At 35.4% G+C, this 13,764-nt stretch overlaps 1 protein-coding gene across 1 annotated transcript in view; it reads right to left on the bottom strand.

The window, feature by feature from the left end:
• Window positions 1-529: 529 nt before the first annotated feature.
• The window catches only part of SPTLC1 (serine palmitoyltransferase long chain base subunit 1), a 35,934-nt gene continuing 22,699 nt past the window's right edge, over window positions 530-13,764 (bottom strand). Inside the window, exons 8-15 of the mRNA XM_087742374.1 lie at window positions 12,752-12,841; window positions 11,923-12,030; window positions 10,350-10,445; window positions 9,942-10,038; window positions 8,563-8,617; window positions 3,368-3,485; window positions 2,434-2,507; window positions 530-1,963 (exon numbers count right to left, since the gene is read on the bottom strand). Coding sequence (XP_087598500.1) covers window positions 1,870-1,963; window positions 2,434-2,507; window positions 3,368-3,485; window positions 8,563-8,617; window positions 9,942-10,038; window positions 10,350-10,445; window positions 11,923-12,030; window positions 12,752-12,841 — 732 coding nt within the window. The 3' untranslated portion in view covers window positions 530-1,869. The remainder of the gene's footprint in view (window positions 1,964-2,433; window positions 2,508-3,367; window positions 3,486-8,562; window positions 8,618-9,941; window positions 10,039-10,349; window positions 10,446-11,922; window positions 12,031-12,751; window positions 12,842-13,764) is intronic.

The following is a 13,764-nucleotide window of genomic DNA, read 5'->3' as shown; positions in this document are numbered from 1 at the left end:
ATCAAACCAAAAAAGGCTCACAAGCTCAAAGTATAGTGGTAAGTTTTAATTTCCATTTCTCACAGTCTCCGAGGGTCTTGAGAAGGTTGATTGTTCTGCACTTCAGTTCCAGTCTGTAAAATGGGAATCAGTTTCCTTCCCCATATTTCTGTACTTCTAAATTGTTGGCTTCTCATAGGCTTTTACTCACAGTTAATAGAGAAAAATGTAAATGTCAGTGAAACAGGAATACTCTTTCAAATTGGATGAAGGTTTCTCTACATTGCACAGATAAAGATTTATCTATTTTAAATAGTCAAGCAACAATCAATCACAAAAGTGGCCTAACACAACTTTAGCTGGTTTATCTGAATGTACACAGGTGAGAAGTGAAAGTGACTGTCTCTGCACTGGTGAAAGACAGTGCAGAGACAGTCACTATGAACTGATGGAGGCAACATAGACTATGCTCATCTGATGCAGAATATTCAACAAAATATGGTTGATGATACTACAAAAATCTAATGATATGATAAGTAAAAGTCTGAAATCAAACATGATTAACTTTTTATTTGAACAATGATGTTTCTCAAAAATAGTCCTGTAGTCCTTGTAGCAGCAACCAAAAAGGCACATAAGTACAAACCAACCCAGAATACAGATTAGGCAGAATATAAAATTTTTCAACAGGCGTTCTTAAAGCAAAATCCTGAAATACATAGCTATAGTTTTTATTTCATAAAAAGGTAGAGCTTACTGTCATCGTTCCTTACCAGGTTCCTCTGATTGGTGTATCTGTCCATCTGCGCTTATTGAAAATCCTAACAGTAATATCCCAAACATTACTATCCAATTACGTGGGGATCTTCTGTGCACGTATTGAGTTGTATTTCAGTAGTATTTGTACCATCTAAACTCTTACTAGCTATCTGTGAGTCTTCCCCTCTAAGGTATAGCTGTTTATAGAGATAAAACTTAGCACACACCATTTTAGTGCTTCGAAGTAGTTTGACTAAGCTAGTATTTAGTTGCTGTTTCAAAAACTTGCTTCATTCTTGATGTTGCTTATGACTCCTCTTCAAGGCTGGTGCAAAGCCCCCCTGACTGAGCATGCTATAATGGAATTACACCAGTTTCACAATTCAGAGGTTTCAGTTTAGATGCTTTAAAGTTAATAATATGAAAAACCTCACCCATAATATCAAACGTGCATATAATTACATATGAAATGAAGGAAGCAAATAGTATTTAATATGAATTTACCATTTAGATAATGGAATTCTCTGGCCAGGCAGTCTTAAAAACTGGCTTCCAAAAATGGCTAGAGAAAGATATAAACAAAAAATAATTGAAGTTCCTCCTATAATTCAATAATAAATGATGTAATATAGCAAAAAATTATCTCTTAATGTGTTATTTTCTCCCTTTTGGCAGTATTAGGAACAGCCTATCTTCATTGGGGGCGGGGGGAATAATTCCTTGAAATTTGTTTGAAGTTCCTACATTCTGAGAACATGCAGAAAAAATGATATATTTTAGATGTTTCTAGGGAAAACTGAATGCTCACATACATTTTTGAAAACGTTTAAGGGTTTAAAGAAATAAATTTAAAACTTTTTAAGATGCAACTTACGAAATAGTCCTGTATGCAACAGTGATATTTTAAGGAGTGCTAGTAAATGGTAGTTTGAATTGCAAGTACACTGTGTCATTCACCAGTTCCAAAATTCAGCATTCTTCCCCTCAATGCATTTGTACCATGCTGGAACAATCCTGTTATGCAGTCAGGTGTCAATGCCATCAGCGGAAGAACTTGAACATCTGAAGTGAAGTCACTATACAATGTAAAACACTTATCCAGATAACATGAGGGAAGAGGAATCCAAAAGTCTAATTCAATACAGACTGTGCAGCTTCCTTAAGAAGTGATGCAGCTTTGTCCAGTTCTTGTTCTGTTTGTTCCACTGTTATCACTACTCGAATACTAGAAAAACAAAACCAGAACATACACAGTAAACTTTACTCCTTGCCTTCAGCTTTAGACTTTTCTTGTATTAATTTTAACACATTAAGATCACTATCTCTAGGGAAATTATTATGAACTCAAATTCAACCAGAAACAAGACATATGACTAAACAGAAATGGTCAGACTACTTCCCTCCCCCGCCCCCTCCCCGAAATTTGATTGTTATCTTTTTTACCTGCAGATGTGCAGCTCATGGAAATGTGCCTGGTAACAGGCAACATGCTGATCACTGAGATTCAGGTAGTTTTGATACATTATTTCAGGCTACTAGCATCCTCTAACAGTCCCTGAAAATATACCTCAAAATGGAGCGTTTCCCATTTTTAAACAGGACTAACAATTCGATCCAAGACAAAACCCCATCATTGTATGATAAGAGATAGAGAGTCATATCCAATAAAATGAAACAATGTGACTTTCTACTAACCTGGGTGGAGGAAGACATTTTTCTTCTTTCTCCAGATAGCGGGCCTGAGTTAATGCAATACCACTATTCATGCACTACAAATAAAGAAAATACAGCAGTTGTCAATCTGGGAACTTCTGATGGCATGTCCTTTTGATCCCCAAATACATATAACTAACTTCTATGAGTTTGGTGTCAGGATAACTGTAAGTTCTTTCCCAAATAGAGGTTTTGAAGGTTGTGCAAAATCATCTCTAATTTTTAATACAGCATAAATACATAAAACAGGTTAGAGTGTAGCTTCTTTAGCTTTCCTCTCCAAGTAATCAGACAAAAATGCTGTATTAAGTAGGCTATTAAGTCATATTTAAGTGTATTTTCAAGGAAATCAATGTCAGAGTTTGTTTGTTGTGTGGTCTTGTTTACCTGACACCTGAAATATAAAACTTCCTCATCAACCTTCATTTCCTTCATGTGGGAAAAAGAGATCCAACGTGTATTGAAGATGGAAAAACATGAGATTCTTCACACAAAAAAGCAAGTTCATGGACTCAAATGAGCAAAATTACAGAAAGCTAGACCTCAGATGGATAAAATACATCACCAGAACTCTGTTCAAACGATAGCCTTTATTCTTATGAACATCATAAAAGTTTTATAAGCAACAGTTTTATATGCAAATTTAACTTGAGTTTTGAAGTACATAACAGGAAATAATTATCTTCTGAAGTAAAAGGTCTAATATATATTTTTATCCAGTGCTACAGACTTAAACATCTGCAGCAAGAAACGATTAGAAGATGGTCTTTAATACAGCCCTACACTCAGCAAAGAAACTGAGTTCCTGCAGGACATTCCAACAAGTTACTGAACAAGCCTCCCTACCCATATGCACTTCATTCATTATTCACATTCAAAGGCAATGATATATTTTATTTGCTATGTGGACACTTACATAATCCACAACTCTTTTGAGTAACTTCACATCATTTTCTCGAGATCCACAGCTCTCTTCCAACTGTAGGTGCAATGCTGGAGAAAAAGATTCTCCCACTACTTTTAAGCCAGAAATCCTAAAACAAATAAAAAGCCTTTAATGTACCTCCTACTTGAACACGTGTTAAAGTTCTAAATAGTGTTTCCCCTTTCTACGTGGTGAGTGAGAAGAGAAGGGTATTTCACTTTACTAATACTAATGCAGACAAAACATAGGTGCATTTCAGCTTACAATAGGTAAAGATAACAAAACTTATCAAGTGAATGTCTTTCATGAGGAGTTTACTAAATATAGTTTCAACAAGTTTGTGTAACAGTAGGACGCCTCCTTTTGCAAAAAGGATTAATGATTCAAAAATTTTGAAATGATCCTTATGAAGATGTAGGGGAAATTTTAGCATTAGGCTTGTATGTTGCTGATAAAAGCACAGTTAGCTAAGTCAAGTCTTTGGAGTCTATATTAAGAAAATAAATAATAATAAATCTTTTTACCCACTTATGTGTTAAGAAGAAACAAGGTTTATTTTTTTTGGCAAGACTTCTGATTTCAAATTGTTTCCTGTAGAAAATCTTTACAACATCATCTGTCACTTAGTCAGAAGCTCCTCTAAAGCTAGTTATATTACTAGAATTGCTCCCACATCTCTTATGTAGAGACAGTTGTTAATCGGTTTTCTACAATTTGATTGAATGACTGACATTTGGTTGTAAAAAAATGATTTATGTTTGATTCTCATTGTCCTGACATATCATATCATCATATTCAGGACTGAGTTACTCCCCTCCAAAAAACTGTATCCAATACCTAAGCAAGACCTCTGGTCTCCAAAATTAACAGGTCCCATAAACGCATGTCTACCATCAGCGGTAACTTTGATTTCTTGACTTTGATGAGCTTGGCTCACACACGTCATAAGTTTATACCCTCGTTTTCATAAGTTTTCTACTTTTACAAAGTTCAAGACCCAGTCAGAGCAGAAGAGATGTTAAATCCATCCACACCAGAACTGTAGCCTATAGGAGAGAGAACTGGCACTACAAACACACTGAATAAATCATAACATTGAAAAAATAAAATTATACTATAGCATGAAAAGCATCTTGCATTATATCTACAATGCTACTTCAATTCACAGTCCATTCCAGAAAGACGTATCAAACTGATATTCTCCTTCAGCCACAAAACCGCAAACATTCTGGTGTCATTCACCTACCCTTGCAAACTAACCAAACGCAGGTGATTTCTTTAATACACAAGCACACACACTGCATTTATCTTACTACTGCACACATATCTAGGGATCTGGGATACAACATTTGGTAACAAAGGACAAGGAAAAGCAGTCCAAGGTCCAGCTACAAGGTAGAAAGACAATACACAGTATAGCTGTATAACATATCCATTCTTATTTATTCTCCCTAGGAGTGACCTGACTTCTAAGAAGTAGCGTTCTGCAAGTAGAGAGATGACAGTAGGAGTCAAAGTTTCCCTGTAATTTAAATCTATTTGCTGGAGAACAGAGTTTAAGACAAGCTACTAAAACAATTAGGTTTTGTTTAGAGAGACACAGTATTAGCTTCTAGTTATAAAAGACACATAATTCTTTAACTGAAATAGATAATCATAAACTGCCCCCCCTCCAAAGAGTAAATGAGAAAAGGCGAGTAGGAAGCAAGCTTTGTATCACTTCCATTCAAACTGAGTCTTTGCCTGAACAACATGCTTTGTATTTGCTATATACTTACTCATAAAGGCTGCTTACAAGTTTCAAACTTAATTTTAATCTTAAAACTTTATTTCTCAGTCACAGCTGTAGTAAACTGAACTACGTAATTCACCTGACCCAACTACTTGAAGAAACCCAGGAGTTTAACATGAGGTCTTCTGATACCAATACTTTAACTTTCATGTAAAGTATTAACTATGTTTTTCTGAGCCTCTGCCAAATTAAGATTCAACAAGTATTTGAGAATCCAATGCATGCATACTGTAACTTTCCTGAAATCAGAATTCACTTTCCTAAGAAATGCTGGGGAAGTTTCATTTTCAAACAAAAATGTACAACTTCCACACAAAAAAAAGAGAAGTCTGAAAGACCTGATTTTGAAGTAACAAAGGAACAAAACTAGCCTCCTGAACTCCGTATCCTCCTTTAAGGCTAGTAAATTAGTAAATTAAATATGCCCTGGACTGTTTCTGGGCCTGTGGTGCATGAGTATGGAACGACTCACATGCATACTTTCAAAATTTGAGTCTCCATATTAGGGTGGCCACATCCAGACTGACTACCAGGAACTGCTCCTTGCTCATGCCAACTCCTGAACTGTATCCCGGAGTCCTTTCAAAGAGCACTACTTGGCCTGGGCCAAACCCATGCCACAGATCACTCAACAATTTGACAGGGTAAACAATCAAGATCCAGTGCCCAGGAATGCTTCCTGACATTAACGTACCAGTATGGTTGTAGCCTTGGGGAGCTCCCTCCTCACAGCTCTCTGCACCCCAGCTACAAGGCTGGGCTGCAGAACTGAGTGGCAGGACCAGGCTCTTGGCCATAGGGAACCCTGCGTAGCTGGGCTGCCCTGAACACCATAAACATTTCTGCCAGTTTTGCCAACAGAAAACTAGAATGAGATCTCATTGAAAAAATGTCAAATTTCTCTGGAAGGGAAAATCTTTAAAAATAAATCTGCTTTTCCCCAATGAAAACTTGCTTTATTGGAAAATTCTCAGCCAGGTGTAGGACATGCAATAAGTAATGAACTATTTAAGGGATACTACCTACTTCTGTCATGCTTTTTAAAAAAAAAAACCACAGAATTCTGTCCCGTCCATCCTGTCTCCCTGCAACAGAGCTTTTTCATTTCTATTTACTAAGACACTAGATATTTTTAAATACATGACAGAAATCTACTTTATCTAAGAATGTTAAGAAAGTTAAGAATATTCCTGATTTGTCTTAGTCATTCCATCTCTAACTGAATTTTCTTACGCTTTATAAACTGCCATAGACAATAAGAAAGTAGTTCTATGCAGGATTCAGAAGAATTCTTCCATTTCTTCCACAAACCAGCACCTGGCTTGTACCCAGAACAAGAATAAACACCAGTCATTCCTCTAGCTTACAACACTATGGTTTCTTCCCCCACCATAGTCCATATAAAGATCAACATCTTGTTGGAACGCTTATCATGCACTGGTCCTTATATATCAAGTCCCAGATTTTGTGGGTTAGTTACCCTTTGTGTAAAAGAAAGATTTCCTTTACTTTTAATTTGTTCCTCTCACTGTATTTGTTCTATTATGAGAAAGAAGAAAAGCTGTGTATACTTTCCCACTTTCTCTGTGTGCAGGTCAACCACCATTTTATGCTCTCTTTTAAACCAACAGTTAGTTCCACTCTATCATAGCGAGAGCACCATAAAGAACTGGAGTCAAGCAGCAGCCACGGTTAGGCAGGGAAGATGTGATTTAACATCACAGCATTAAAAAAAAGCTTTTTCTGAAAACTTTGCCTTCTCTTTGAGCCATCACACACTTTTTCTAGTTAAGAAAAAGAAAAACACATTGGACCCTGCAAATATTACTTCAAATCTTCTCTCTGATATTGCTTTATGCAATTGTTAAGATAGTTTTCCTGCTACAGCGCTGCCCAATTCCCTGGTGTTGTTAAATCTTTCAAGTTCTTTCCCAGTATGACCTAGAAGAACTATTTCCTTTGCAATTTTTTTGGACCTCTATATTACCACACTGTTTTCCGTAAGGCAAAAATACAAAAGTCCCATTACAGACACTCAGGCATTTTGCCTGCTTGTTGATTTGTGACTACACGAATCACTGAATTTAAGTGAAAAAGTAGAATCAGTCACAGCATAGAAAAGTACCAGCCATGGCTTATTCAATTCTGTTTTGCAGTGAATATTAACAAGTAAAAGGTTGATAATTTTTCCTTACAATTTTTTTTCTGTATTTTAAACATATTTATAATTATCACCTAAAAATGACAGATAGAGAAGAATATTACAATTATTCTCCTTTTAGCTCAATCATAACATTCTATTACTAGCAAAGAAAAGATGTTAACAGTTTTCAAGTTACTCTAAAATTTTAATTTCAAGCATAGAAGCATCTGGGTATCTTTGACCTGAAAGCCTATGCATTTTAAACCTGTGTTGAAACAGAACACAGCCAAAGGAGAGAAGAATTATTTGTTGGTAAGATTATTTCAAAGAAGTTGAATGTAGCTAAAGTTCTAACATAAAACATTGGCTAAGCAGGAAACTACTTATTTCAAATAACAAGCAACTCGCACTGAATAACTAAGTGACTAATACTACAAAAAAAAAAATCAGCTAGTATAATCAATCATGCATTACAGATTTTGTGTGTGTTTAAATGTTATGAATTTCTGTGATATGTAACAGAAAACCATTGAAGAAAATGAATTGTAAAATAGCAGCTAACATATCTATTCTGCACATGAAACAGTCATTGAATAGTCACAGTCATTTCTGTATTTTTTAGTCTCAAAACCTGTCAGGAGAAAAAGCAATTACTCAGTATAGCCATCTTTTAAAACAGGATAGTGTTAGGAAATTTTAAACAGAATTGTTATTTTTCTGAGAAATTACAGCAATTTTCTATGTGCCTCCAGAATAACAAATACTTCTATTACTATTTAACATTCAAGTCTCATATGTAAGAACAATATTATATTAAAGGTGATTGCAAGGTGCATTGAGTTGTCTGAAAGAGTATCTGCTGAGCTACACCCCAAATGCCTTTACTTAAGACATATTTTTTCAAAATGTTTATCAACATTTCATACCATTGAAAGCTATCACACTCTCCTGAAGACTTAAATGTGCAAGGGCTTGCAAACGTCCTCACTAGCATTAAGGTGTATTCTCCTTTCAATACCTGTAAAGGGATTTTAAAAACTTGTACTCTTTTTAGTAGCATAACAGAGACAGTTGGAAAAGGATGACCTTCTTCCTTTAATACATACATAATTTAGTGTACATATCCCAGTCTATGCATCTGTAAAACCAGAAATAGATTTGGGCAAGGAGAGTTCTTTAATGTTGACATTATAAAGGCATGGTCAAATCAACAACAGCAAAAAAACCAAACCAAAACAAAAACACACTTACCCCTGTAAAGCTTTGTGAATTCGTTCACATTTAGCCCGGAGAGTCTGAAAAATGTCTACACACACATAGAAAAAGAAAATAAAGTAAAAGGAAAAGGCTTAGGTATCCTGTTTCTAATATACATTTCTGTAAGTCTAAGATTTCAAAAAAAGCATTTGGAAGGAAAACTAAGATATACATATATATATATTGAAGTCTCTTCACTACTCTTCATAATGTTCCTGATTCCCATTTCTGCCAGGAAATGACAGGCTTTTAAGATCTGACAAATGCATTACTTCCCTTTATCTCATTACTCCAGCTGCATTGGTTCATCATCATATGGAAAGGATGACACAAACACTTGGTAATGGGATTGAAATAGCAGGTCCAACTTATTTATATCTATAAAATATCTAAAGCCATGCAGACTCTGCTCCTTGATCCTTTCACCAACTGACTGCAGATTCTTAAACAGGAAACTTTTGACTCCTGGATCTGCAAACCTTGGTTCTCTTTCTTGGTAAAGGTTGACCCTCCGCTACAGCTAACAGTCCCATAACTTACTCTTAATTTTTTCTCACTTTTGTTTAACTTCTGAGGATTAGGCGTGGGCTACCCAGTATTTTATATTCATTTGTGACAAATTAAATACTGCATCTCTCTGCAGATGTCCTCCAATCTGTTGATGCTAATGAAGGTTAAAAACAAATACACACAGATTTGGCCAATTTTGTCCTTCTCATATGCCTTTCACCCCTTCCACCCCCTGAAAAAAAAAAAAAAAAAAAAAACCAAACTTTCTTAGGTTCTAGCAACAACGGCAATTCTCTGACTCCTAGAGCAGAAATTCCTGCCTGCCAGCTTTATCCAAATGTCCTGTACTTGGTCCTGCCAAAACTGCAGGTGTTTGCACCATGATCATTCCTGAGATTCTTGCCTGGATGCTTGATTGGAGAAGAAAAAAAAATTAAGTAGTGCATGTGGAAAGGAAAGGGTTGTTCAGTCCTGAGCAAATATATTCCCATTTGTTTCTCTTTAACCTTCCCTTCCTCCATGTGTCTTGAAGGAATTTGTTTTCAAGGAGGAAGTATATCACTAGTCTATAAAGCAGAATAATAATTTCTTATTTGCTTAGTGATAACCATCTCTGTCTCTCCTAGCCTCAACTAAATTGCTCATTTTTCAGCTGGAAGAAGTAAAGGGGAGGAAACACTGAAGAAGAAAAGCAGGACGGGAAATTAGATGAAGAAAAAAAATCATACATGTAAAATTAATTAGCTGAAAAAGAGAGACAACTTGAAAGAGTAAAAGGGTGAGGAATCAAAGGAGGGAGAAGAATGAGTTATTAGTTTTGGGTGAAGAAAGATTGAAGAGTAAGATTTTCCTGAATTAAGTACCTGGATTATCTTCCATAATATTCAGAGCCTCAATAGCAGCAGCAGCTAACAAAGGAGGTAGGGATGCAGAAAAGCAGTAGCCTTGACCAGACAATCGCTGTGGGGGTGGAAGGGGGCAGGGAGAAAAAAGAAAAAAAAAAATTTTGTTTATAGTGGTACAGACAATGTTTTAAATGTTAATTCACATATATTGAAACAACCTCTCCTCCACACTTACAGGTTCATAGAAAGACTTAAAAGTAGGCCTTCAATTTATCTACAATATTTCATAGGACCAGAAAGTTTCTGTATGGAATCAAATGTTGCGTAACAATTTATATCATAACACTCCTTGCAAATTGATATTAGTAACTATTGTTTCTAAGTAACTAATCCTGCCACATCATATAGAATTGAGACCTGGCTTACCTGATGGTCAATAATAAAAGATCTTCCACAGCAAAATCCTCCAATAGAAGCCAGTGAATTTTCCATGTTTGCACTAATAAGGTCTATATCATCAATCTGCCAGTTAAATTAACAAGTTATTAAGAGATGCTTTTGATTACATCAAGACTATTTATAATATAAATCTATTAAAGATCTATCTTGTTTCATATTGTCATGAATACTAGAGAAGACCCACCAAACTATCACATATTAAAATGAAGCTACAATTGAAATAACAATTTTAAATAATACAAAGGGACTTTAGAAATTGAGATTTATGGATCTGTAGATAATTTACATAGGAACACTCTTTTCCACATATTGTGGAGAATGTGAAGAAGACAATGTCAGAAACACAGAAAAAACAAATTATATAGATACTGGTGACAATTCCTCAAAGCACTCAGTGTGACAGTGTCCTTTAAGAATGTAAGTAGTCCCACTTACATTGGGGGAGTTAGAATGTGATTAAATGAGTTAGAATGTGACTTACAGCAGGAGTTAGAATGTGATTAAAAATGAACATAAGGCTAGTTAAATCAGAGTTTGAACCTCAGAGACACAAATGTCTTATTTCACTTGTTAGTTGCAAACATACTTTTTGCCAAGCTCTGTAATGCACGCTGATGACCACTGCTACCACAGATTCGAACAGTCATAACTGAAAGATTATGCTTGTAAACAAATTTAACATAAACGCCAATTAATCAGATGGTACTTGGCAAGCATCACAGTAGCACTGTTTGTTTCCTTTTCTAAAGCTGTTTAACATTCATTTTCTCTTTTCCACGTTTGGTATTACGACACTTAAAGTGAAAACAATAGGAGACAGCGGAAGACAATGAATTCTCAGAATTTGATACTTCACTTCCAAGATGAACTCAGACACTGTCAGAATGTAGTGAAAGATACTCCACACTAAGACACTGGCAAGGAAAAGAGAACTTCTTCCTTCCCCAGCTCAGGTGGCTGTGGCAGCAAACAACCACAAGGATACCGTTTTGCATTTCCAAAGTATTCCTCAGCTGAATAAACAGCACAAAAGGTAGACTCCTGGAAAAATAGTTTGGCTTAATCTGCCAGTAAAGTAGTAAGACAACATCTTTGAAAGGACCATCAAAAGCTTCATCGTATTTTTCCCCACTGGCATAAAAGGCCATAGAGCAAAGTAGGCTGGCTATACACTGAGAAGATTTTTCTGACTTCCCCCAGCCCTCAAATATTTCTATGTAAGCATGACACTTTTAAGTGTATGCAGCTGGAAAATACTGCAATCATCTCACTGACTGTCCAAAAAAAGCATAAAATTATGCATTATAAAAATTCTTTTGTTATCTTCCTCACTAAAGAGAAGTAAAATAATTTCAAGTAGGCATGTGAAAGAAGAGTGCCAAGACCCGAATGCTTTAAGACTGATAAAGAAAATTTTTTTTTAAATTTCTATCGTACACTACTAAACATTGTTAATGACATAGGGTTAAGAAATCAATTGTGCAATTTGTTCCTGTACAGGTCTTTTGTTCACAACAAAACTCACAAAAAAGGCACTTACATTTATTCCAAAGTGTTCAGTAATTCCTCTTCCATGTTCTCCAAGGACTCCAAAGGAAAGGCTCTCCTCCAAAAAGATTCTAACTTTGTATTTATACTTCAATTTTACCTAAAACAGAGCAAATGATATAAAATACAAGTCAAGCCCATCAGAATTTGGTAACAAAATGCATGAGGGAGATGATGTAAAGACAGACAAGTACAGTATCCTGAATACTGCAAAAATGTCAGCTCTAGAGCTGTGTTCTGTCATCAGGACATTTTAAAAGCCTTCAAGACTAGAGTAAATTTCATAAATGTTCACGCATCAAAAAAAAAAAAAATTTTTTTTAAAATAGGTATCAAGTACTTTCAAGATGATGCATTTTCACAGCATTTCTTCCATTACCTACTAGAACATAGCCTGCCCAAAAAGCCAATTTATGCTGAATAGCAAATGTTTTCCTTGGAGTCACTGTTTATGACAGCTGTGTGATGGTTTCTTTGAAACTTTGGTGGGTTTTTTTAGATATAACTTAGTTTAATGATTTAGTATTATACAGCATAGCTGAAAATACAGTACATTTTCCAGGTTAAAAACTAAGACCATAACCAGATATTCATTTGCAAGTCTCATTACATATAGCTTCAGAATCCTAATCCTGATCAGAAGTTTCGAAACAATGTAAGATTTGGGATCACCATTTCACGAACATTTGAGAAAGCAAGAAGGTAAACAAAAAAACCTGCATGCAGAGCTTTTTTATGTAGGCTTAACTATATGATACTATTATTTCATTAGCCACATGTTTTCATATGCAGAGTTTAAAAGGCAAACTGAAACCACTTACCAATTCTGGAAGAGGGCAAACATCTCCTGTGTTCATATACAATCCTTCTACTACAATAAATCTTCGAGTTACACGGGCCTTGCGAGGATTCTTCAGAGAAAGATATAGTTTCAGTTCATATCAATTGTTACTAACAAGCGAAGCTCTGAAGATTTTTTGATAGGGAAGGACAGCAATGGGAACGGAAGGCAGATCATGTCTCTTTTTTAAGTAAGCTTTTACTTTAGTCTAAACTTAGTATTAATCATTCATAACAAAAGTTGAAATGACTCATTGGACTAGTTGTTCTTTATTTTGTAATAATTTTAAAGCTTTTAACTCTTACGCAAGATTTAAGATGCCTTGTTTTGCCACAAATCATAACCAATCCATTTGAACTTTATGAATAAAATACAAACAATACAACTACAGAACAAATTCTACAAATCTTGATCTCTATTATATTCACCATTACTCTGAGCATTTAGAAGGCTTTTCAACAAGTGGTTTGTGCACCAGGATTCTCAATGCAGCACAAAACTCTCACAAGTAGTGTCTTCATAAAACACAATCCAAAAGTATTCATAACATTTAAGTTACAATCTCTTTGTCTGATCTCTGGACAATACAGGCCCTAAGAACCTCCTGCATTGGTTTCTGTTTAAACTTCAACAGTATGATTTGAGTTTTGTTTTTTTAAAATGCCATTCCCCTGGTATTTACTTTAAACCTTATTGATATCTTCTGATCAAGGACATTAAATCATGCTTCTTACCTTTTTCAGTTCTTGTAAAAAGATTTAGAGAACATCTATTTGACTTTTCTGAATGGTAGGCACCAAAACTGGGCACAGTCCACTCCACAAGCTGGACCAACTCTAGTGGCAAGATCTACCCCTTCCTAGTCAGTATGTCTTAGTTATACACAGATGGTCTATATTAAGCTCTTGTCCACCAACTTTATGTTCACGTTCAGCTAATTACATTGAGAAACTTTAACTGTGTAGCTAAATCAAAGCACTCTGCTCTAACAAA

The sequence above is a fragment of the Nipponia nippon genome, unplaced genomic scaffold (genome assembly GCF_047370975.1).
Source record: "Nipponia nippon isolate SJK-2023a ecotype South Korea unplaced genomic scaffold, ASM4737097v1 scaffold_8, whole genome shotgun sequence".
Taxonomy (NCBI): domain Eukaryota; kingdom Metazoa; phylum Chordata; class Aves; order Pelecaniformes; family Threskiornithidae; genus Nipponia; species Nipponia nippon.
Note: the sequence above shows the minus strand (reverse complement) of the source record. Positions and strands in the feature narration are given on the sequence as shown.